The 25,741-nt window shown below is 39.3% G+C and overlaps 1 protein-coding gene across 4 annotated transcripts in view; it reads left to right on the top strand.

Moving 5' to 3' along the window:
* The window catches only part of LOC121325603 (arginyl-tRNA--protein transferase 1), a 189,102-nt gene that overhangs the window by 89,218 nt on the left and 74,143 nt on the right, over positions 1 to 25,741 (top strand). For all 4 annotated transcript variants that reach the window (XM_041268409.1, XM_041268407.1, XM_041268408.1 and 1 more), the window contains one exon: positions 2,327 to 2,359. In XM_041268409.1, coding sequence (XP_041124343.1) covers positions 2,327 to 2,359 — 33 coding nt within the window. The remainder of the gene's footprint in view (positions 1 to 2,326; positions 2,360 to 25,741) is intronic.

Genomic DNA, 25,741 nt, shown 5'->3' with positions numbered 1-25,741 from the left:
TTTTGCTTCTTCAAAGTGGTAGGCATGTTGTGTAAATCAAATGATACAAACCCCCAAAAAATCCATTTTAATTCCAAGTTGTAAGGCAACAAAATAGGAAAAATGCCAAGGGCGGTCAATACTTTCGCAAGCCACTGTACTTTTGGTCCTGTTGAGATGCTGCAGTGCTCTCACCACGCGCTGGAATCCACAAGGTGCTGGTTCGCTTGCTTCCCAAGAAGCAGGCTTGAAGAAAGAATGACGCAGAGTTCTGTGAGCGCAGTACTATTATGCCCGCGGGGGCGGGCCATGACTGCGTCACAGGCTCTGCGAGCATCTTTGATCTTCTTCAGGTTTCAGGGTCTTTAGGAGGTAAATACCCATACGGTAATGGTTACATTTCTAATTCAGGGAACCAGGGTTATGATAATAATGCTTTAAAAATCGTCTGGGGGGAAAAAAATTGCCTGCTGACCCTTGCTTGCGTTGACTCTGCATCTCTACCTGATCCTCATTGCACTAATTTCACTGTTATGTGTCTCGTTTGTCATGAAGTGGCTTCCAGAGACAAATAGCTGTTGCAGCTTTTAAATTACCTTGCTTCAGCTCAGACTGGCTCGCCCTTCATTATAAAGCACAGCCGCCGCAGGCGAGGGGTCAAAGCTACTTGGAGAAAGCTTTACTTCTCATCACAAGCGAAGAGACGAGCCGGTGCCTGACTGGATTAATACACAGATCTTCATCACGGCAAACCTGCTTATTACCCTGAGACTCACATTAAAGCCGGTTCTAAGTGAGTTCAGTCATGAAGCATTTCATTCTGAAGTGGGATGAGTTTCTCTCATATAGGAATGTACAGACCCAGGTCTGGAGTGATATAACAGGAGGGCCTCTCGCCACTGCAGGTTTCAGCTCATAAACATTTACTGAGTTTGAGAAGGAAATGTTTCCTGTTTTGAAATGCTTTTATTGACTTTTCAGAGTCTGTAACCAGCCAGTCTGGATTTTTCCATCATTGTAAAGTTTTGGGAAAGTTCCACTTTTCCGTAAAATGTCACTAATAATAATGTGAGTTGTATTTCCTATAATAAAGAATTAGAATAATTGTTATAAGCAGAGTTTTGTTATATTAAGTATAGTGTAATAGTATTAAGCTTTCACTAATTTTACAGCTTCTAATGAGTACAGATAAACAACACTGTATGTTAATGCAACTCTGATTTGCATCATTGTCAGTTAATATGATCCATCCCTCTGTATAGCTCCCCTCAGGATACTGAGATTTTGAACAGAAAAGAACCTAATGGTGATGATTTCTGCACCAGATCCTGGGGCGTTGACTATTTTAGTACAGAATTAATTACTATAAGTACAGTACTTTGTGTTTCTCCTACTGTCTTTCACAGCTCCATGCAGTATTTTGTATAGTAGCTTAATTACTGTACTACAGTATAGTTATTTTATGACTTGCTGTGAGTCCTGCTACTTGCCATTAATATTCAAAGCATATGTACAATGCTAAATACTTTTTTTCTGTGACTCATTATTTTGCTGCCCTCTATATTGTTTGATTTATATTGGACACTGACACCAGTATTTTTGAAATGTTAATTGGTGTTTTTAGTTTCATGCATCCTGTACTTGTTAGGAGAACAGCGGATAACATTTCTGTACACTTGATATGTATACCATAGTGAATATAATTGCGAAGGTTACTAAGCCAGTGCAACTTAGTGCTGCTCAAATGTTCGTCAGTTAGATAGGAAAAGGATGGCTTTGTCAGTAAAGACAGATCATCTATCAAGGTGTGCATCACAAGAGCCTGTGGTTTTGTACTTTATTATATAAAAGACCCCCTACATATTAACCGCAAGACTGCTTTTTTTATTTTTATGTCATGAATAGGAATTATTACATATGCTTTTCTTGCAATGTGAAACTGGTCTGGACAAAGAAACTATATGTTGCACCTGCTTTTGTGTCGCATGACAAATGTCACCCCTGTGATGAGTTCTCAAATATACACAATCTCCCTGGAGGAATCAGAAGCAGTAATTGTAGATTCCTCTAGAACAATCTGTACAGCATCAACATCCGTACCACCGTCACTGATACTGGTATCGGTGGTGTTTTTAAGTTATTGTCTCAGTGATATTTATTTTTTAAAGTTGTGTACAGTATGTTACAAAAGTAGATTGAGAATTTAGAAATGCAGTAATTAACACAGTTTGGACTATACAAAATAACAGCGCTCTGTTAGCATTCTTCTGTTCACACACACTGAGAAGTAACTTGTTTTCTGTTCTATCTTTGTTTCTTTTACATGGACCTGAATTCAACACTGCAGTTCAGAAGATTCCTCTGCGACTCCCCTCTGGAGGTAAGCTGTGAATGTTCTTGGTATCCTGGCTATTCTTAGATACAGGTACTTTTAACCCTTTCACATCCATTTATTCAGCGCTTGTCAGGCGCGTCGGGTCCAATTTATTTTCACACTCGCTGTTTATTTTACACACTGTTTTAATTTTATTTTTTCCAGAGTAAAACAGGTTTAAAAGGCCCTGAATCGCAGTCTATCTCCAGCCAAGCCCCACCCCTTGTTCACTGTACATACTGATAAATCCTTTCCCAATCACTTGTTTTAACACCAAACTCCTCAATAATGTGATCCAAGTCATTATTTTATTACTTTAGCATCTCAAAAAGCTTTGCAAATATCAGTGATATTCTTTGAGCGCTGGATGCAGAAGTAGCTCCTTTGTTTATGTCCTGTTATCTCTGTAATGCGTGGGGCTGTGAGATGCACCCTTTTTTTCGGCTTCATTCAGCTCCTATTGGTCTCACTCAGAGAAAAAATGACTAGAGACCTGTGCTTTACATCTTTTTGATGATGTCAGACAATGTCCGACATCAGACTGGAAAGGGAAAATTGTATTGTTGGACCTGGTCCACATAGAACAGCAAAGTGTTAATGGTACAAGTGGAAATCATAACGGTGACCAGAAATCCTAAAGTGTTTTGTATTTTACATTTAAAATGTCTTGTTTTTATAAGAAACCACCATTGATTTTTAAAGCTTTTAAATTATGATAGTTTAAATTGTACACTTAAGCTTACTGCTTTAATACATGACATACCAAGATACCACCACAGCAGCAGGTTTGTGGTTTCCCACACGCATGCTGCAGTGAAAGTGGCCAACAATTGTGAACGTAAAGATTCTCTTATGTTATGGGAGGAGGTAGTAAAATCACACGAGACCCTGTTTGATGCACAGCTTAAAGTCCTTAAAGTGCAGCCAAGGGAGTTTCGTGAGTCAGGATCCAAATACCTGCAGTACAGCGCCTGGAAAACCAATGCTTTACAGAAAGTTAATAATGACGGACAAGAAAATGTTTTTTTTTTTTAATCTTTACCACCCATTTTAAGCTACAGTGCATGATTTAAGGGATACATTTAATTCAAATAATTGTATTTTGTTCCATTGTGTCAAAAACTGATTTGCAGCAGGGAGATGCAGCTTTTATACACCATAGATCAACACTGTTATTTGCATGACAAACGTCCATTTTAGAGAACAACAAAAAAATGAAGCTGTATATGTTGTATTTTTGTTTTGTTTTTTCCCTTATTACTGTTTTATCCAAACTCCTAAAAAATGTGCTTGGTCCCTTCCCGTGCCTCATCTCCAATTTTAAATATTTATATACACGGAAGAGGGGAATACAGGGGATAAAGGATCTTGGTGAGAGATCCACAATAATAAAAAACAATGAGGCAAGATGTTCCCCATCTGTGGTGTCAGTTTATTGGTGCTCCTTCAAGCGTGCAGAGGAAGTGTGCTTTGACAGCCGAGCCCTGGGCTTGAACATTCCCACATGAGGAGCCACAGCTAATGGCTGGTTTGTTTAAGGAATGACTTCAGTGCTGCATAAACAAAACGGGTTCACATCAACATCAAATGTGGGTTCTAATTAATGAGCTGGTGGAGGGATAGCCTTGTATGCAAAATTATAAACATGCAGCTCTGTAAACTTCGGGGAAAAACTTTCACCTTTTACCCTTTCAGAGAGGTCTGTTGGAACCTTCCGGTACCCAGTCCGGTGTTAACTTCAGACCGCAGGCTTCTACAAAAGGAAGTTTACATCTCTTTTGTTTAAGAAAGCTGATTGTTAAAGTCAGGGTTGAAATGTACCACACTGGATCTGGTTGCCAGATGCCCTCCATAAACCACCAATATCTGAAGTCAACCAGACTCCTGTCATGTATTGTTACCACTATCCACCTCACCCCATGTGCCATTATCACATTCGATATAGCGTGTACTGCATGTATCTCCACTGGTCATCATCAAAACTGTGTCTGTTAAGGACAGTAGTTTAGATTTTAAATGTTCAGGATTTTGTCAGAGATATATAGCAAATACAATGATAACTGTAGTGTTTAGGATGTATGCACTTTATTAATTTTAATTAATTTTTCCATGTACACATTGATGTTGTGCTCATCCACATCAATGTTGCAGGGCATCATAAAACAGTGATGGCACTCAAACGGATGGCTTAAGTTAAACCCTGACTAGCATTAATCTTGGACTACCTAATGGTACCTTAGGTAAGGGTATTCCAAGAGTAATGCTAGTCGGGTCTTTGAAACCAGCTAATGTTTAAACCTGTTTAATCCTAAGATTTAAACTTTTTAGGAAATTGACTTTGTAGGAAATTTTTAGGAAGTTTGTCTGTCCCGTGCATGCTTTGTATGTCAGGCCTGTGCTGCCATGTTACTGCAAAAGAATGAAGTTTGTAAAGAAAACGATCAATAGAAATTCAATAGAAAAATATTCACAGCTTGTCTTTTGGTTTCATCTGTTTTGGATACAGCTGTATACATTTTCCCACTGGCATTAATATTACCAGTAAGTTAAGGAGTTGTAGAATTTGATTGTGTTATTTGTGCACGAGAGCATTCTTAACATATTTGTGTAATTGCTGATGATAATGATGATAAAAATAAAACTTACTAAATTAAAATAAAAGTATCTAAAAAAATGTTTAAAAACTCAATAATGGAGTAATTCATTTTGCCTAATGTTTCAACAGTTAGTGTTTTCATGTAACCATTCTACATGTTCTTGTGTTATTTAGATGTGTATACAAAGCAAGGAAAGCAGCTTTGCGGAGGCGTGACTTTGTTTTTGTAGGTAAATTGCTGTGGGCCTGTAATAAAATTGACAGGTCATAGCAATTACACCGGTAATTTGCCATTTTGTATTTTACATGAACAGAGCCATGTGTTACCTAGCTTGGCTCCCCCATCACCATTCACGTTCCTGCACGCAAAAACTAATGGAGCTCCTTAGAATTTATAGGAAATGGGCTTTTAGCACCTCATCAAAGTGGGCCGCCCTTTCCATTGCTGCCCTGCTTGTGTGTGGCGATGCAGATGTGCGTGCACACTCCCCTGCCGAGACCCACGCTGGCATTCTTTCTCCAAGAACGCTTTATTGACATTTCCAAGCCCCGAGTCAATTTTGTGTGGCTCCACTTACACATGTCTTTAATTAAGGGCAGTTAAACAAAAGGGGTTAAGTATCAGAGGCCAGAAGGAGTCTCAGGTTTCTGTGAAGGTATTTAATGGTATTGGCATGTCCGTCACTCCCCATCACTGGAGGTGCTTTTGGCAGTGTGTTATCCCCAGCTCATTGCCACTGATGCAGAAATGCAACTCTACCCCAGTGCTGGTAAGTCCATTGCTAGGTTTCTGTGTAAACTATACATGATATTTATACAGCACTGTTGTAATTGATAGTAATTCACCCCAGGGCTTTACGTAAGTCTGTACATGCATTTATATTATTTGTAAACTGTGTAAATGAATACACAGGGACACACTAACATCTGCACTATGTAGCACACACTTTTGTGTAAGTGGCCATCCCTTGAATGACTGATTTCATCTGTTTTGCAAAAGGCATAGCTGATATGCACTATGTTCTGTAATATATAGGCGCTGCATCTCCCTGTTGGAAGCATTGATTCATCCAGAACGATTTCAATACCATGCGTCCATTCATTGCCACAGTGTGATAACAGATGTTTAGAATTGTTGTCTGTGTAGTGTGTGTAGCCTAACAAGCTGCAGTTTTTTTTATTTTTACAAATGTCATTTTGTATTTTGCATCAAACATAAAAAATTCTAGAATGAGAAAAGGCCATTCGGCCCACCCGTGCTTGCTTGCTTTGATGCAAGCATGGTCCATTAGCACTCAGGAGAGGATAAACTGAAAAATCCTAACCAGTAGGTGAAAAGAAATCTCTGGGAATCCATAGCTATATGGACCGCCCTGCTGCCAGGTTGCTAGCTAAAGATCTTATTATGGCCACAGAGGGTTATACAGTATTGTTCATGACTGCATCCAGTCTATTCTTGAAAGATCTGCCAGGCTCTGCTTCAACAACTTTGTCCCACAGTCTGTTCCACTGGTTCACCACCCTTTCTGTGAAAAAGCTCCTTCTCCCCTTAATTCTGAATATGCCCTTCTTCAGCTTCCACCCGTGGCCCCTGGTTCTGTTCTTCAACCTGTGAAAAAATAATTCTCAGCAGTTATTTTGTTAAACCCCTTGACAATTTTAAATACCCCCTAAGTTGCTTCTGGTACTCCTTCTTTATAGTCTGTACAGATTCAGCTCTTTCATTCTCTCTTCATATGACATACCCTTCAATCCTGGAATAATCGTGTTGCTGTCCTCTGTATTCTCTCCAATGCCTCAATGTCTTTCTTATGATATGGGGACCAGAACTGCAACACCTAGATCAGCAGCATTTCTCTTTTCATGTGTTTAATTATTCTGTCCCAGTTAACTGCATCTCTGCCATACATGGTATCTGTTTCTGCTGGAATCCTCTTGTGGTGTGCTTGTGTTTTACATGCCAGGTTCAAGCCCAGGTCTTATCAGAACCAGATGGGTTTCTGGAATCATTCCAGTGATAAAACAACAGCAGCAACAGTATTTCAAATACACACACAGTCCTTCCCTTAGTCAACAAAACCTGTCGCCTTGTCTCTCATTATATTCCTAAAAGGGTTTCTTTTTTATTGAGATCGCTTTCATCTGTGTGTAACACTGCACTGAGTCTGGGCAGACCCAGTACGTGGGGGAACACAATACTAAACTCGGAGCAAACTACTTCACTGATTCAAATTAAGAACAGCATCCTGTTTTTGCATACTTGGCACAAGGTCGCTCGAAAATGTCTTTGCGCTGCTTCTGCACTGTGCCAATCCCTAATGTGAAATATGAGTGTAAGCCTGGATGACAGCTCCAGTGAGGAGCGGAGTGGTGGTTTGGGAGCCAAAAGATCGTACTGAACACCACCATACTGCTTTAACGATAGTGAGGCGAGACTCACACAAACATGGAAACATGCATTTTATTGACTCCCCTCTAACCTGCTGTTATTTGCTGTTGGTGATTTTCAGAAACAAGCCAAAAATGTTTTTAAACTTGGACCTAAGGTTATTGAAACTGAAATAGTACACTTCCTTCGGGCAAGTATTGCTAATTTAGAACAACTGGAATTGGGGCTCCACAACAGATAAGAGCATCTGCAAAATGTGCCAAGATTTAATAGCATGCTGCCTATATAACGACTGGATGGGACATTTGTGAAAGACCAAGTAGCTTCAAATAGAATTTGAATTGCTTTACTATTTTGTAGTGTTTGCAATCATTATGAGGGCTTTTTCTTTTCTCTAAATCTGGCTTTGAAAAGCTTTGAGCTTGTCTGGAGAATCCAGGAGTGAACAGCCTTCCTCATTCCATTCAAATCATGTGCCAATGTGACCTTAACCCAGCTAGCCCCACCTGCTCTTCATATACTGTACATGTACACAGAGATTAGGTGGGCCTGACACAGTTTAACCCTTTGCCGCTTAATCAGAATTTCCATATTTGGACATGCACATGAACGTGTTGTGTTTTATTGCTTGTTGTTTGGTAACCTTAACTCAGAATTTAAAACCCTATATATATATATATATATATATATATATACACACACACACACACACACACACACACACACAGCTCTGGAAAAATTAAGAGACCACTGCAAAATTATCAGTTTCTCTGGTTTTACTATTTATAGGTATGTGTTTGGGTAAAATGAACATTTTTGTTTTATTCTATAAACTACTGACAACATTTCTCCCAAATTCCAAACAAAAATATTGTCATTTAGAGCATTTATTTGCAGAAAATGGCAACTGGGCAAAATAACAAAAAAGATGCAGTGTTGTCAGACCTCGAATAATGCAAAGAAAATAAGTTGAGGTTCATTTTTAAACAACACAATACTAATGTTTTAACTTAGGAAGAGTTCAGAAATCAATATTTGGTGGAATAACCCTGATTTTCAAGCACAGCTTTCATGCGTCTTGGCATGCTCTCCACCAGTCTTTCACATTGATGTTGGGTGACTTTATGCCACTCCTGGCACAAAAATTCAAGCAGCTCAGCTTTGTTTGATGGCTTGTGACCATCCATCTTCCTCTTGATCACATTCCAGAGGTTTTCATTGGGGTTCAGGTCTGGAGATTGGGCTAGCCATGACATGGTCTTGATCTGGTGGTCCTCCATCTACACCTTGATTGACCTGGCTGTGTGGCATGGAGCATTGTCCTGCTGGAAAAACCAATCCTCAGAGTTGGGGAACATTGTCAGAGCAGAAGGAAGCAAGTTTTCTTCCAGGACAACCTTGTACTTGGCTTGATTCATGTGTCCTTCACAAAGACAAATCTGTCCGATTCCAGGCTTGCTGAAGCACCCCCAGATCATCACCGATCCTCCACCACATTTCACAGTGGGTGAGCGACACTTTGGCTTGTAGTCCTCTCCCGGTCTCTGTCTAACCATTGACGACCCGGGTGTTGGGCAAAGCTGAAAATTGGACTCATCAGAGAAGATGACCTTACTCCAGTCCTCTACGATCCAATCCTTATGTTCTTTTGCAAACCTCAGCCTGGCTCTTCTTTGCTTCTCATTGATGAAGGGCTTTTTTCTAGCTTTGCACGACTTCAGCCCTGCCATTAGGAGTCTGTTTCGAACAGTCCTCGCTATACACTTCACCCCAGCTGCGGTTTGCCATTCTTTTTGTAGGTCACTTGATGTCATCCTATGGTTGCTGAGTGACATTCGAATGAGTTGGCAGTCATCCCGGTCAGTGGAGAGTTGTTTTCGCCCTCTGCCGGTCTGTAGCTTTGTTGTCCCCAATGTGTGCTGCTTGACCTTGTTCTTATGAACCGCCGTCTTTGAAATTTTAAGGATGGAAGCAACCCGACGCTCACTGTATCCCTCTGCCAGTAAAGCCAGAATTGAACCCTTCTTTTCCTCACTCAAAACTTTCCTTTTCAACTCTTTGGGCATGGCCAATAGTAATTTTTTGATTCCAATTATTTTTGAGGTACTACTAGCACTGTTTTTCCATCCAGCTGGTCCTGTTGCAAGAGGATAGTGATGACCACAGGAGTGGTTTTTATACTTATCCTCGTTAAATAAGATTTGATTCAGGTGATCCCCTAATCAGTACCTCATTCAGTAGAATGAGGTGTGCCTGTGTTGGAATTCAACAAACACTGGAATGGAATGACTGCCATACATGTAGAGATGCTGATTTAAGAAAAATTTGCAGTGGTCTCTTAATTTTTTCCAGAGCTGTATGTTTTTATATATATATACTAGTAACATTCACTTCTACACCTCACCATTAACAGTCTACTCACAAAGATAGGTGCTACTTATACTTAGCTACTCCCTCCTACAATAAGAGATTTAGCAATACTACTGCACATAGTTATTCATTAGCACCTTATCATCTTTGCTGCCTAACTGCTTGAAAATAGGCAGCCCTCTTTTGTCCAATCCAGTACACTGGGCCATAGAAATCTGGCAAATGTCTTGTTCTACCTATAGTAATACTCTTTTTAAAAAAAAAAAGAAAAAACTTTCAAATGAGATCATGTGTGTGTGATTGTGTAGTCCAATGAACACAAATACAATTGCCTGGGAATTCAATTTGGCACAGAGAGTGTACACCGGCCCTGTCCCGTGACGTGACCCTGTCCCCTAGGTAATTACTCAGTTCATTTAGTCTTTAAAAGGTTGTATCAATATACTTAACAAATCAGACATCGGGCCCCAGCTGACTAGAGCACATCTGAGAGTGTTCTAGTGTGGTACAGATTAAGAACCATTAGTTTGAGTAGCGTGGCAGAATTATTCTTTTAATTAAATTCCAGAATGCTTTCCGATATGTTTTGGCACGTGGACATTACAAATACAGTACTCAAAACAGGCTCCTGAAGGAGCTGAGTGACTATCAACACTGCTAGACCGTATACAATTTCTGAGGCTTGTTGTAAAATGGTGGATCGTGGAGCAACGTGATCATATGTTGAAATCGAGGCACATTGATATCTGGAGCAATGAAATTGGTCAAGAAGAACTAAAGAGTTCAAAACATAATGCACACATTATGATAAAATGTACCTTGTGTTTTTAACCCTTTCAGGGCCAAGTGTTTTTCAGTGGGATGCGCCCCCATGACCAGGCGTTTTTGGCGGTATTTGACTCTTCCTATAAAAATTCACAAAAAACATTTTTTACAGTAACATCTTGGAAATTGTGGAATTTTTTTTTTTAGAACACTGAGGAACATTATAAAGTACTTCAGAAACCACAAAACTATCTCTAATCTTCAAACAAATGAGTCAGAATACATTTTTTAATATCATTATAAGTCAAATAAAATAAGATTTTCAGTTTTTTCCGTGTCTTTCTTGCCTCTGAACACACTGTCTTCACTCTCAGTGCTACCAAAGCGTGCTCTGCCCTTTAGTCACACGAAAAAAAAAAATAGTGAAAGGCAATGAAATTCCATCCCTCCCTCATCCAATAATGTGTATTTCAAGCCTGTACTGCAAAGTACGGTGTCCCTGTAAGTCATCAAAATGAAGTGCGTTTTTTATCGTGTTAACACAATCGCGGGCCTAGAAGCCCACTTTTAAAACGATCGCGGTTCTTCAAGAGTTAAGAAACAAAGACAGGGCCGAAGTTGCCTAGTTCAGTTACAGTGAATGAAAGCTGTTTTTTTCTTTTTTTTTTTTACACCATTTAAAAAATACCCTTTTTTTGGTTGGGGAGGGGGGGGGTTCTCTATGAATACGAGTCATATACAATATTACTGTAAATTTTTCTCTGCAAACTGTGATGAAATGATCAAATTGCCAACATGGTTTTACTGGGAAATTACTCGATTAGGGTGATCTGAACAACTCACAGTCTCAGACATGACTCACAGACACAGTAGGTCTCACTCGGAATTTCACACCAATGTTGTATTTTCATAGTCAAAGCAACACTTCTTGCAGACAAACTAACAGATATGATATCTATAAAGTGTTTTTACAGTCTTAATGATCCCTCTGTATTTAATTCATCTTGCTTAAACATCATCAGAAAGATCATAGACTCACGAAAAGGACATTTAGGGCACGTGTATGCAGATATTTGTAAAGATAAAAGTGAAATCGCAAATAGTGAAAATAGATTTTCAGTCACAATAAACTCGTCCTGCAAAAATACCAACCTTGTTTATGGTATATTTTGTCAAAAATGTAATACAAGAAGAAATACAATTTAGATAATGTCCAATACAGAAGAATAAAGGAAGATTAATGGATAAATAGACTCAATACCATGATGCCTGAAGGTTTAAATAGAGAGGAATAGTAAAGTGTTAGATCATTAACTATGTAGTAAATGGCATCACAAACACATTAATAATTTAAATAAAAATAAGGGAGTGAAGTTGCCAGGGCATCAAACGCTTAACTAACTCCACTCTTCACATTTTCTGTTGACAAAGGTATGTTAAATTAGATGTAATTAAATTAAATATATATATAAAAAATATACAGTACCGTGAAAGTATTTGCCCCCTTTTTCTGAATTTTTTTGACTGTGTTCAAAAAAATCAGATCTTCAACCAAAATCTAATATTAGATAAAAGGGACCCTGAGTGATCAAGTAACACAAAATGTTGATACTTTATTTAATTATTAAAGAAAGTTATGCAACACTCAATGCCCCCATGTGAAAAAGTGATCGCCCCCTTAGACTCAATAACTGGTTCCACCACCTTTAACAGCAAAAATTGCAACCAGACGCTTCCTGTAGTTATTGTTCAGTCTCTCACAACTCCGTGGAGGAATTTTGGCCCACTCCTTCATGCAGAACTGCTTCAACTCAGTGACATTTGTGGGTTTTCGAGCATAAACCTGTTCGTTTTAGGTCCTGCCACAACATCTCAATGGGGTTTAGGTCTGGACTTTGACTGGGCTGTTCCAAAACTTTAAAATGTTCTTGTTCTTCAACCATTCTGATGTAGACTTGCTTGTGTGTTTCCGATCGCTGTCGTGCTGCATGTCCCAGCTGTGCTTCAGCTTCAGCTGATGGACGGCTGGCCTGACATTCTCCTGTAGAATTACTGGTACAGAGAATAATTCATGGTTCCTTCAATGATGGCAAGTCGACCAGGTCCTGATGCAGCAAAGCATCCCCTAATCATGACACTACCACCACCATGCTTGACCGTTGGTATGAGGTTCTCACTGTGGAATGCAGTGTTTGGTTTTCACCAGACATAACAGGGCCCATGTTGGCCAAAAAGTTCCAGTTTTGACTTCTGTCCATAGAACACTTGTGGCTCATCCAGGTGCTTTTTGGCAAACTTGAGACAATCATTCGTGTTCTTCTCAGTGAGCAGTGGTTTCTGCCTTGCTACTCTGCCATGAATACCATTTTTGCCCCGTGCCTTTCTGCTGGTGGAGTATGAACACTGACCTTAGCCGAGGAGAGAGAGGCCTGCAGATGCCTGGATGTTGTTCTAGACTTATTTCGTACGATTTTACGCCTTGCTCTTGGAGAGATTTTGGTAGGATGACCACTCCTGGGAAGATTCACTACTGTCCCAAACTTTCTCCATTTGACAATATGACTGTGGTTTGGTGGAGCCCCAGAGCCTAAGAAATGGCTTTGTAACCCTTTCCAGACTGATAGGCATCAACAACTTTTTTTTCCCCAGAGGTCTTCAGGAATTTCTTTTTATCGTGGCAGGTCGGTAAATCAGGCAAAGGTTGGCATATGTAAACAGGTTCTCAGCATAATTCCAGGGTTAGGCAAAAATGCAGGCGGTAAAACAATCCACGTCAATTCATGGGTAATCACAAACAAAAGCACAAAACACTTACGAAACACTCTCTCCCTCTCCCAGCACAAAGCTCTTTCTTACTCCTTCACTTAGATCCCAACTAGCTCTCCCCTGGGTTCTTTTCTCGGTCTTCTAACTTCTGGCTAAGAAACATGACTGGGTGATCTACCCCGTTCACTTCCTGTGATAGGTCCGATCCCAGTCCGACCTCTACTGCACAAAACCTCTTAACTTTTCGAAAGCCTGCTCAGCTTTCTCGGTCCACTTGACCATTGTTGGCCTCCTACCCCGGGTCATTTCTGTCAGGAGAAATGTAATGGTTGCATAATTAGGCATAAAACCCCCCATACCTGCTTTTTGTTGATGGATTGTGGCCATTTTCTTACAGCCTCAATCTTGGCCTCCTGGGGTTGTATTAGGCCTCTTCCCACAATCTATCACAGATATTTTGCCTATCCATGCGTTTAGTACATTTCTCGGGGTTTGCCGTTATCCCTGCCTGATGGATTGAATCCAACACTGCCTGTACTTGGGGCAAATAGCTTTCCCAGTCTGTACCTTGTATGACTACGTCATCTAAATAGGTTGTGGCATATCTTCTATGAGGCTTAAGAACCCAATCCATCAAACCAAATGGCCCCGTGCAAACCAAACGGCATGATGGTGTATTGATATAACCCGTCGGATGTAGCAAAGGCTGTTTTCTCTTTGGTCCCAGGTGAGAGTGGTATTTGCCAATAGCCCTTAGTTAGAGAGAGTGTTGTTATGTATCTGACTTTCCCAATACTTTCCAACAACTCTTCTATCCTTGGCTTAGGGTAAGCATCACATTTTCAAATTTCATTCACCTAAAATCGTTAAAAAATTTCCAACTTCTGTCAGGTTTTGTAACCATCACTATAGGGCTTGACCACTCACTGAAGGACTCCTGTATTATCCCTGTGGCCAACATATTCTTTACCTCTGTTTTTATGGCCGAACGGCATGCTTTTGTCACTCGATAAGGGCGCATATACACTTTTTCACCGGGCTGGGATATTATGTTGTGGCTGGCCAAATGCGTTTTACCTGTGATTCCTGAAAATGCCTGTCAGTTTTTGTGCACAAATACCTTCATCTCATGTGTCTGTGCAACCTTCACCTCGGGGGCTGTGGGGGAGATATCAGGGTGTGACATGGTCAGCACCTTCCTTTCTGTCCAGTGTTTCAACAAATTTACATGATAAATTTGTATCTCTGGGTGGCGGCCTGGCTGTCTGGCCCTGTAGTTTACCTCTCCCACCCTTTCTGTTACTGTATATGGTCCCCTCCACTAAGCTAAAACCTTACACTCGACCGTGGGTACCAATGCCACTACTTTATCCCCTGATGGAAACACTCTCACCGTGCTCTCGTATAATAGGGTTGACCTGTGGCAATCTTATCCCTAATGGTGTTGATGTGCTCTGTCACGCTGTTATAGGGGTGCTTTCGTGTTCCCAGGTCTCCCGTGCGATGTCTAATATTCCCCTAGGGTGCCTACTGTATAATAGTTCAAAGGGTGAGAATCCCAGAGACGCTTGCGGTACTTCTCTAATTGCAAATAACAAATACGGCAACATATAATCCCAGTTCTTCCCGTCCTTATCGAGTTACCTTCCTCAGCATAGATTTTAGTTCTGTTAAACCTTTCAACCAACCGTCCGTTTTGAGGATGGTAAACCGAGGTTCTCATTTGTTTTATATTCAGCATTCCGCAAAGATCCTTCAGAACGCGTGACATAAACAGGATACCATGGTCAGTCGGTATGTCTTTTGGGAATCCTACTCGACTGAATAGCAACACAGAGATCTTTGGCTATCCCCTTGGTGGCCTTATAGCAGTGACAACAACAGGGCATGCATAGTACATAGTATCATCAGTTTCTCTTTCTCCCACATTGCAGTCCATCAGTTCCTCTTTATCAGGAGAGTATGCTGCAGTATTACCTAGCTTATGGCATTTATAGCAATTATTCTATAGACAAGGGTGGATTCCATCTTTCTCTGCCTCTGAATTCACCTCCTGTCTGCCCCCCCCCATATTGTCCCGTCCCCCGGTAGCTGACTGTTCTCCTCCCCCACAGATGTTGGAAAAGGCTTACTGGGTTTATTGGAACAATGGGACTAGGAGGTAAAAGGTCCGGGGTCCTGTCGTTTTTCCACTGCAGCTGCAGTAAAATATTGCTTCACCAATGCCACCAGTTGATCCACAGTGTTGCTGTCGTTCTGTCCAACCCAGCGCCTTACTTCCTTTGGCAAACCCTGTTGAAATTGATCGAGGACAAGTAGCTCCATATACATGGGCTGTACAAGTCACACGAATACAGTTTGTTTACGACTGAACTGTGGTAAAACAACAATTACAAATCCTGAATCTGTTGCAATGAAGCCGAGCGTATAACCATTTGCGAGCAGATTCTTTCATTTAACTAATTATTTTAGGTAATGAAAAGTGTAGACAGAACTCTTCAGAATCGGGTTGCTATATGAAATACAATTGTAACCGTGAAGCTCGCAGGGTTATCCACAGAAAATCCCCCCAAAAAAGCAGACATTTTAGTATAATTAGAGCTGAGCAGCTTTTCTGCCGTAATCTTTGTTTACTTAAAATAACCTCGTGGACATGAAGGCATGTACAGAATGGTACACATACTGACACACACAGTGTAAGTAGGGCTGCAACCTTTTCCACAGACCAAACCCGGACATATTTTTCAGTCAGCCTAGCTCTGTCAAAACTGCAGCTGTAATACAGTTTAACACAATACCACTAGATGTCGGTACAAATCAATAATAGTGCAGTATACACAGTATTGTGCTCTTGATATTTCTAGCGATTTAACTTGCAAGCCAGAAAAATAGCATCTATATCGTGGTTGATTAGAGGCTAATCTTACCTGAGACAAGTAGCTGTGGTGATGAGTAACGCTGTAGTAAATCAATGCAATTTCTGAAAAAACAATATTGTCTACCTGTTTTTTTTTTGCTTTGTTTTTTTTTACAAATAATTTCTGAGCCTGAAAAAGCTGTTTAAATATTAACAAATGTTATTAATAGACTGTTGGTTGCGTCGGTAAAACTAGTCAAAATGTACTCAAATTTGATTTCTGTTGTTCAATGTTACTAAATATGCAATGTTTATACATACATACACACATATATGTGGTTTAATTACCATTATATATCGTAAGTAACCCATATTTTACTGTAAAGGTTATGTATTTAGTCACATGCTGATTGATGTAATGTAAAGCATTATTCAAATGCTGGAGGCACAGTAGAATGTACTGATCATTGCCAAACACAGGGCTCAAATTTGCGAGCTGTGGATCGCCAGGGCCGACCAAAATTGGTCTCAGCGATCAAATATTAATTTGCATTCATCATTGACGACTGTGGGAATGGGCAGGCCAGATACAAAATAAGCTAGTTATATTAATTTCGCTGATTTTTTATTTATTTTTCCCCCAATATTAAACTTTTTTTTTTTTTGTTTTCAAAATGCTTACCTCAGTATTCCACTTGGTTTTCGCCTAGGTTAGACCCTGTTCAGGCTTCGGTTCAGTATCCCAGAGGCGCAGTAAACAGCAAGTAGAAAACATGTTCTTAATAATTTACACTCGGTGTATGTACCTTAAAAATGGTTTGTCAACTGTTTATTTTTAACTAGCCTACTATGTTTTTTTTAATTTTTAAATACATATTTCAGTGTGTGTTCGTTGTGTAGCTGTCAGTAGACCCTAACTTACTGTATTTAGTACTACCTACCGAAAGTAATATAATCTGACATCTGTTAGCCAAGGTGTTATTGCTAATCGTGCTGCTTGTTCAGTTTTCATCGTGTTCATTTAAAGTCTGATGTTGTATAATGATGCACCTGTTTTGTTTGTGTGACTGAAATATCCTTGTGAGTATGCAAGTAGCTTAACTGTTGTCAATATATAAGGGAGGGATAATAAATTGAGAGAGGGAGTTGCAGGCCGAATTGCTACTGTTCGTGAAAGCTGTTGCAGGCTGATTCCGGCACAGGCTGTGTGTTGTGCGGATTGTTTCGTGAAAGTGACAGCCCGTGACAGAGGCGTGCTTTGGAAACAAATCCTGGAAGCGATTGTGCGATACCTACAGTTTATTAAGCCCGTATTCACAATTATTATTTAGGCACCCCTGCGTTGACTCGGGAGCAGTGAAGATGAAAGCACGCTGTCCTCTGAAGCTTGTGCCGTCAGCCAACAGCTTCTTTACACACTGCGGATTCACCATGCAGCCACCCAGGAGCTATAGCGTCGGAGGGGAATGCCACTTGGATGCACCACGTGGGAGCCCCCGTACATGGGATTTTTAATAACTTAAATTAAAACTTTGAACTTTTTATGGTCCTGTCCCTCCCTTTTCTGTGAAGTGTTGAGTAGCTCGCTGTTTCAGCCATAATCTTATGCCTATTGCACCTTCTCTTTTTGGTTGCAGTATGCCGGGGTTCGGGAGGGTGGCAGCGGTATGCTATTGGCTAGTGATTCAGTGCATGTCCTCCCACTAGTGTAATAGGATAGAGACATATCCTACCTTGCTAGGTGTAGAGATGTTAACCAGGAGGTGGAGTATTGCAGCTATATGAGCAGCTTTTCTGCCATAATGTTTGCATTAACCAGCAGGAAGAAAATGCCTGGAAGCCTTAAAGTTGCCTGCAACTTACAGTTCTTTTATTCTTCTGTACTGTACGTTATCTAATTATTTTTTCTAAACCCACCCATGGTCTGTCTGTTCTTTGTAAAGTGCTGAACTATTGGTTCATTTACTTTTTATTTCTTATATTTGATAGCTGGTTCTGTATCCTTTCATATAATAATGTACCTGTCACTCACACATTTTATTGTTATTACATTTTATGTTAAATATACCATATACAAGGTTGCAGCCCTTGCATGCCGGACTTTTTAAGACATTTTTTTTTCTTTATTTGTGATTTTACTTTTATCTTTACCAATATATGCACACTTTCCATGCGCTTTTACAGGTTTTAATGTCCCTTAATGTAGCTATGATCCCTTTGTTTACTGTGGAGTAAGATATCAGCCAAATGTGCATCCCTTCTAAATGTTCTGAATTATGAAGTATATGTATATGCTTCCAAACAATTTTTGGAAGCATATACATATGGGTAATAATTTAGAATATGTAATTGTTAATGGTACTGTCTTAACCCTCTCTTCCCTCTTTCTTATAACCAAGGTTCTTTCCTATTGAGTTTGTTAACTTTTCTCAATTCTTTCTGAATTAGTTTTATTATATCCTCTTTTCTTAAGATTTATTTAAATCCTTTTTGTTTTTTTTGTAGTCAGTTTTATCAGTACAGGTTATTTTTATCCTTTTAAATACTCTGTCTTTTAGGAATTGCTCTTTTAGTACAGATAGGATGTGCAGATGTTATATCTATATATATATATATATATATATATATATATATATATATATATATATATATATATATATATATATACACATACACACATATATATATATACACACACACATATATATATATTACACGCACACACACACACACAACAGTGTGTGTGTGTGTAGTCAAGAGTTTACATACCCCAATGCAAATTTGTAATTTCTAGAAATTTTTGCAGCAAAAGTTTTGCTTTTGTGGATGATGTTAAAAAGTTAACGATGGTTTATTTCAGCTTTATTATTATTATTATTTTTTTTTTATTTTTTTTTATTTTTTGCAAAACTCTGAAAATGCTAATTCAGAACTCCTTCACCATGCAATACTCGACCGATGGTTGAAATGGAAACCCCAGTTCTTCTACTTGTTCTTTGTGAAAGAACCTTATTTCTTCCAGACCGAGGAATTGTTTTGATAGTACCATTAGTCTTCTTGATAATAGAAATAATAGTTGAAATTGGGATACTCAGATGGAAATCTTCTTGTATCCTTCTCCAGCTTTATGACAATAAATCATTCTCTGCCTAAGATGTGTTTTGGGTTATGAAAGCATCACTTTTTCCCACATTGACTTATTGGTAATGACAACAATCATCCTATGCCTAACCCTTTTGCACTCTAAGAATGTTCACCTAAAATCAAGCATTTTCTAGACTATTCTAGAATTAGGTTCTGCATTATCATATTGAAATTTCTAGCACCTTGTAGACAATACTGTCATAGCACCAAAGGGTCACAATCCAAGGTGTTACTAGCAGGAATTAGAGACTCGGAGACAGAATGCTGCAGTTAAAGTGCTGTTGTACACTGTACTAAACAAACTGAACAAATAAAAAGGGCACGAGGGCCAAAACAAAAGGTTTAAACAAAACAATAATATATATAGACTGAACACTTGCCTTCACTACATCATAAACACACAGTTTACACCACAGTTCACCTACTCCCTTTCTCCCCTTTTATACTGTTAATTGGGGAATGGCCACATCGGTGATTGTTGGCAGGGACAGATTTAACCCCATCCCTGCCAACCTCACATTTCCCACATACTATTTACATTTGCAGTGCTTATGCCCTGCAACAGGAGGTATAACTGCAGTGTAGACAAATGTAAAAAATAAGAGGGTGCAGAAGCTGGTTTGCTGGTCCTGTGTTTTTGAGTGGGTTTCAGCTGTGCACAGTGGGAAGATAATCAGATGTTGTTTTCCCATTATGATGAGGCAGATAGAATTAGTTTTGAGGGGGCACTGTGGGGGCTGACAGTGTAGTGGCTGTGCAGGAAAGGGGGTGAGACAACAGTGCATTATACACAGAAGACCAGAGGGGGGGGGGGGGGGGGGGGGGGGGGGGGGGTAGCTGTACTGTACTGCAGTAGCTGCGCAATGTTTTCGCAATCCTATACAGCGCGCAGTATATTCTGCTGAATCCAATAGCGTGTTTCCGTGAACCACATAACCCAGGTACGTGCTCGAGTTCCCCCCCCCCACACCTCCGTTCATGTTTTTAAATTACTGTAGTTGGCTCCGAAGTCGGGCTGGGAGGAAATTACATCACTAAATGTCAATCAAAAATGTTGTGTAACAGGACATTTTGGCTGGTATTAAATTTGACGGATTTGCTACCTTGGGGGATTTTTTTTTAAGGTTTTTGAATTGATGTTTTGACGGTCATAAAGAAAAATGCAACACAGTTTTGCATTTATACTTTTCATTCAAAAAAGATTTAAATAAATGTTTACGTAGTGAAATATGTCTGCTAAAACAGTATCTCATTTACAGTAAGTCGTTATACTAGCATCTACAATGTCACTGCTGCAACTTGGAGAACAACAAAGAAGGCCTTCTAATCAGTTAGACTAGCAAGCACTGGTAAAATATGCTAGGTTTTATATGGTGCAGAACTCATTTATTTTAATGTTTTGTTTTGTTTATGGACTTTGCGATATCTGCACGGTGGTGTCTTTAGTAATATCTACAATGTATTGACAATAACATTCAACCATTTTGTTGCAGACTTTCTAACAGCTCTGGCATAAACAATTGTGGCTGTTAATTTAAAATAAATAAATAAATTTAAAAAAAAAAACACGAAAAATTCTTAACATAAAAAAGAACAGCCCTACTACAGTAACAGGTGCAGTTTACAGTGCCTCTGGGTTTCTGGTCGCATCAGACCAATTCCAGATTTTTTTAATCCTTTGATGGAATTGCCTGGTTTAATTTTTTATGTTTTCAAGCAAATTGTCTTCATCACTGCCATTCTGATATCCACTTTGACATATAACACATTATTTCCCTTGTCCCAGCACTTCTTTCCCTGTTTTGCGTACCAGTTTGCCAGAGGTATATGTACTGCATGAAACAATGTGAAAGAATATCTGATGAAAGATGGATTTATCTTTTTAAATCACTGACAATTTGACAGTAGTACTTTCTGCAGCGAATGCATATCTTGACCTTTAACTCGCAAGTATTTCCTGGCGAACTCGCATTATAACTCGGAAAAGAATGGAAACATCTCCTTTTTCACCAACTCGAGTTCTGGGAGAATTCAGACCAATTCGAGCGCACACAAATCGACTCGAGTTGGCTGTCCATGGAAATGAGGTACAAGACTCTGAGGAGTGTTGACAGATAGGTTTTAGGTTGTGAAACCAATAAGAATCAATGTAAATTAATTACAGGTAAACAGTAAAAAATATTTTTTTCCGCACTATCCACTTTTTAGCGATTCAAAATTAGATTGAAAACATTTCAAAACCAAAAGACTTTGTCAGGAGTTCTTGTTGAAACTTTGTCCAAGATGTTCCTGTTTCTCTCTCATGAATTCCTGTTGTTTTACATACAGTAAAGTAAGGCAGAGTATATTGTAAAGCTCAGTGAGCAGCTATTTATGTTGGCGATTAATTGGACATCACAAAATTAACTAAAATAAAAAATGTATTTCTTTAAACTGCGACAAATATTTCAAGCAGCTTAACAATTTCAAAATATATCTTAAAGAACTAAAGATGGTGTTTTGGGTTATGAAAGCATCACTGTGCTCAGCAGCAGTCACAAGCTGTAGATATTCATTGTTTTCTTTTGTTAAGTGGCCTCGACAGCTGCGGTCAGTTACACTATCTAGACATAAATAACTGTGTTAGACATTAGTTCTTCGTTTTTCCTTTCAAAATAATGTTTTCACAAGATAGAAATTCGGAAACAGGTAACCCAAGGTGATGCATCAATGTTACATTTTTAACATAATGCATCTTTAAAAAGCTATTAGAATTCAACAGGAAAAGAAAATTGCAGAAATGATTGTAAGACTGCAGCTTTAAATAATAGAATCGTTTGTTTGGACTCAAGTTTGGCATGAAGCCGCGGTCCTGACTAGAGCACGTAAATGTCATAATCTTTTCTCACAGAGTGGAGTAATACATTTATTAAAGTGTATTTTATAATTATGAAATGGAGAAGTTGAGTAAACAAGACAAGCCCCAGAGGAATACAAAAGAAATGAATAAATAAATGAGCTCCGGCCCCAGCCAGCTTTAATCTGTTTACTCTTGGTGGGTTATGTGACCAGATGGGGTGACTGGAGCAAATGGAAAATGAGAAATCTTTAGATTGCTTCTGATGTATGATACTGACAATACAACAGTTGTTCATCAAGGACTGTGCCAGAAAGTCCTGTCCTGTTGTTGCTTTTTTTTCAGCTTCCAAACACATGTTGACAGGCTGTAGTAAACCCTCCTCATGTGATGCAGATTTGTATTCACCGTTATTTGTAAAACAGGCAGTAGAGATTCAAATACACTGCGAAAAATACTATAAAACCAAGATAATTACCTTGCCCCATTGACCAGCAATTAAGCATCAGTGTTAAGAAACCATGTGAGGTAGTGACTTCATATGTTTTAGTGCCATATTCTTTTAACCTCTTTACAGCCTGTATTCTATGATTCTCGAAAATTAAATTCTGTTACAGATGGGATGTCAAGCAAAAATCCAACTTTTAAACCATTTTCCATATCTTTCCCGTTTTTGTTTTTATGTCTGTTTGAAGGTGGAGCTTGTGATATAGCCTGGTTTTCCAGTGTGGTTTTGTAGAAGAGTCCTCCATTGGAATCAGGAGGATTCTTCTATTGTTGGTCTTCAGTTACCATTAGCAGCCATCATCAGCTTGCCTGAGCAGACACTGAGCAGTCTTCCCAAACTTTTGCAATGTAAAATTTTTATTTCTTTGTGTGTGTGTGTGTGTGTGTGCGTGTTTTTTACTTTATAACTGAGTCTTATGTTCTATGCACGGAATAACATCTATACACTTGCAGCTTGTTTCACAGACCCCGGTTAGCAATCATCTTGGACTATCCAATGTTACTCTAGGTAAGGTAGATTGAGAATAGTGCTAATAATTGGAGCCTGTGAAACCAGCTGAAAGTGTTGGGCTATTTCTTGTTTTTTTTGTAATAAAGAAAATCTGTCATCTAAAAATAGGCAGGCAATTCAGAACAAGAAAGCATGGTACCAGTCTATTTTGTTTTGCTATTCACTGGTTGTTTAATTAAAATTGTATTTAGTATAGCTTTTAGCACCTTGTTTCTTTGTATATTTGTACTATTCAATGTCATGGGTGCTGGATTCCAACCACTCCCTCATCTGAATGAAGGGGACTACTCCTCCTAGTACTTTTAAATAAAACCCCAGTCTCATGAATGTCAGTTGCAACCACAGACCCTTCCTTATTACACATACGCAACATGTGGTACGCATTAATAGAAGGTCTAATGTCCGTGTTCAGTTTCTTAGTGAAACCAGCAGTGAAGACAGCAGCTACTGCTTCTGGAGCCCTGAGTTAGGGGTTCGTCTCCCTCCTTGGATTGCTTGCCTTTGCTGTTTCAGAAGCCCATATTTATTCAACAGCAGACACAATCACCCTGGATCTAATGAGTCATTACTGTACAGACTGCGCACTTTATAACTTCAGTCCAAGACGAACCTGTCTCCCGCTCCATTACGTTTGCTTCAGCACTGTCTGGTGCCTGTCAGAATCCAAAGAGCATTTCTCAAACTGTCCGAGCAGTGGTTATGCGTTTTTATTTCTCCAGGGACTAACGAGGGCATTGCTCCATTTAAGGTCCTGTAAGCGGGCTTTAAAGGAGAGCTAGCCAAATTGTTTGTTTGTTTTTGTCTGCACTGGTAACATGTTCACAAGAGGTTTTTTTTTCTTCCTGGTACCCTGTCACATCCTGTGTTCAGTGATCCCTGCCTTACTCTGGTTGGACAAGGGGACAATGACACAGGAAGTGAGAGGGTACTAGGAAGCACCAATTCCAGTTTTTTAAAAGCTATATTGTAGCGCTCTTGTTGTTGTAAGGATTCTTCTTCTTATTATTAATAGGCTTCCAAGCAGAATGGCTAGAAGCCTATTGTTCTTCAAAAGATTATTATTATTGTTGTTTTCTTTCCTTCCGTCGCAATGGTAAATATTTAACAGCCCATAAAATGAAAACTGTTGCACACAGAGACTCACAGTTTAGCACGTTGGTAGATACCAATGGGAAGTTGACCCTGAACCAAAAGGTCACATGATTGGGCAGCCATTTTGGATTTTTGCAAAATTTTGGTCATTTTCAAAACTCTTCTCCTCCGAAACCACTTATGCTAGAGCTCTGAAACTTGCTGTACATGTCATGTTAACATGTCAATGGCAGCCATGTTTATGACATCAGAGGTCAAAAGTGAAAGTAGTTGATAACTCCTTATAGAATACAGATAGGGCCACTATTACAATGGATCACATATAGGAACCCATATGTGTTTTATCAAAAACAGTCATTGTCTGTGACCTTTGGCCTCTCATGATTGTATTATCACCTGTTGTTATTTCTTATCGTCTTCCAAGGACTTTAACAGCCCATAATACAAAAACCTTTGCATGGAATTGCTTGCAGTTTGGTATGGTGGTACAGGACTATGGCTAGTTGACCCTGGAAAAAAAAATGGAGTGAATAGGTCACATGGTTTGGCAGCGATATTGGATACTGTATTTTTGGTAACTCATTTTGAAGACACTAAAACAACAAAAACCATTGCTGCTATTGCTCTCAAATGTCTCACATGTGTTGAGGAGGGGTGTGCAATTACACATATCGCATGACGTGACACATAGCCGCCATTTTTGGATTCTGCATTTTAGCTTTAAAATGCAGTTCCTCCAGAACCACTGGACCGATTGAGCTGAAACTTTCCAGGGATCTTAGTAAACATAGGAGCATCAAAAGTTATTAAAATAGGGAGTTCTCATCAGTCCAAGATGGCTAACATGGACCACTCTTGTTTGTAACTCCTTATAGAGTGGAGATAGGGTCATCGTTACTATGTAAGACATATAGCAAGCCACTTATCCAACCTGATCAATTAACCACCTCGCTAAGTAAATAAATATTACAAATAGGCTACGAGAGTAATGACATTGGCAACAATTGCAGCATCTGCAATGCAAACAGAAAGCAAGCGTTGTAGCAATCAGCCTTTTGGTGCATTCCCCTTTAAGAGAGGCGAGAGGTGTAGCAGCGATGATTCAATACACCATTTAAAGTGTTTTACTCTTTTTTTGTGCAAAGTGTTTATATGATAGTGCGCACTTTGCCGACACTGACAACGTGTTTTTGTAGCTTTTAAATGTATTTGAATTAAACAAAGCAAGCTTCATAAATGCAATGCTCATTTGTTTAAAATAGCCTTAGCAATACTCAAACCAGGCTTCTTATTGGTTGTGTTGGCAATATGAAGAAAGAGTGATATTAAGAAAGCAGAACTAGGGAGGCAGGGACTTCAAGAGTTAAGAAAGAAGCCATCAGTTGCAGGTTATTGTACATTTACCATTTGTTTAGATTTTTTTTTTTTTTTTAAAGCTTTGCGCGGAGATGGCTTATAGGAAACACAGCAACACTATATTAGTAGTCTAATTAATCTTTCTTACATTTGTTTAGTTTTGAAGCAAATGATGTCCCCATGATTTTTATTCACTAAC

The sequence above is a fragment of the Polyodon spathula genome, chromosome 13, assembly GCF_017654505.1.
Source record: "Polyodon spathula isolate WHYD16114869_AA chromosome 13, ASM1765450v1, whole genome shotgun sequence".
NCBI lineage: Eukaryota > Metazoa > Chordata > Actinopteri > Acipenseriformes > Polyodontidae > Polyodon > Polyodon spathula.
The sequence above is the reverse complement of the archived record's forward strand: the minus strand, read 5'-3'. Positions and strand labels throughout refer to the sequence as shown.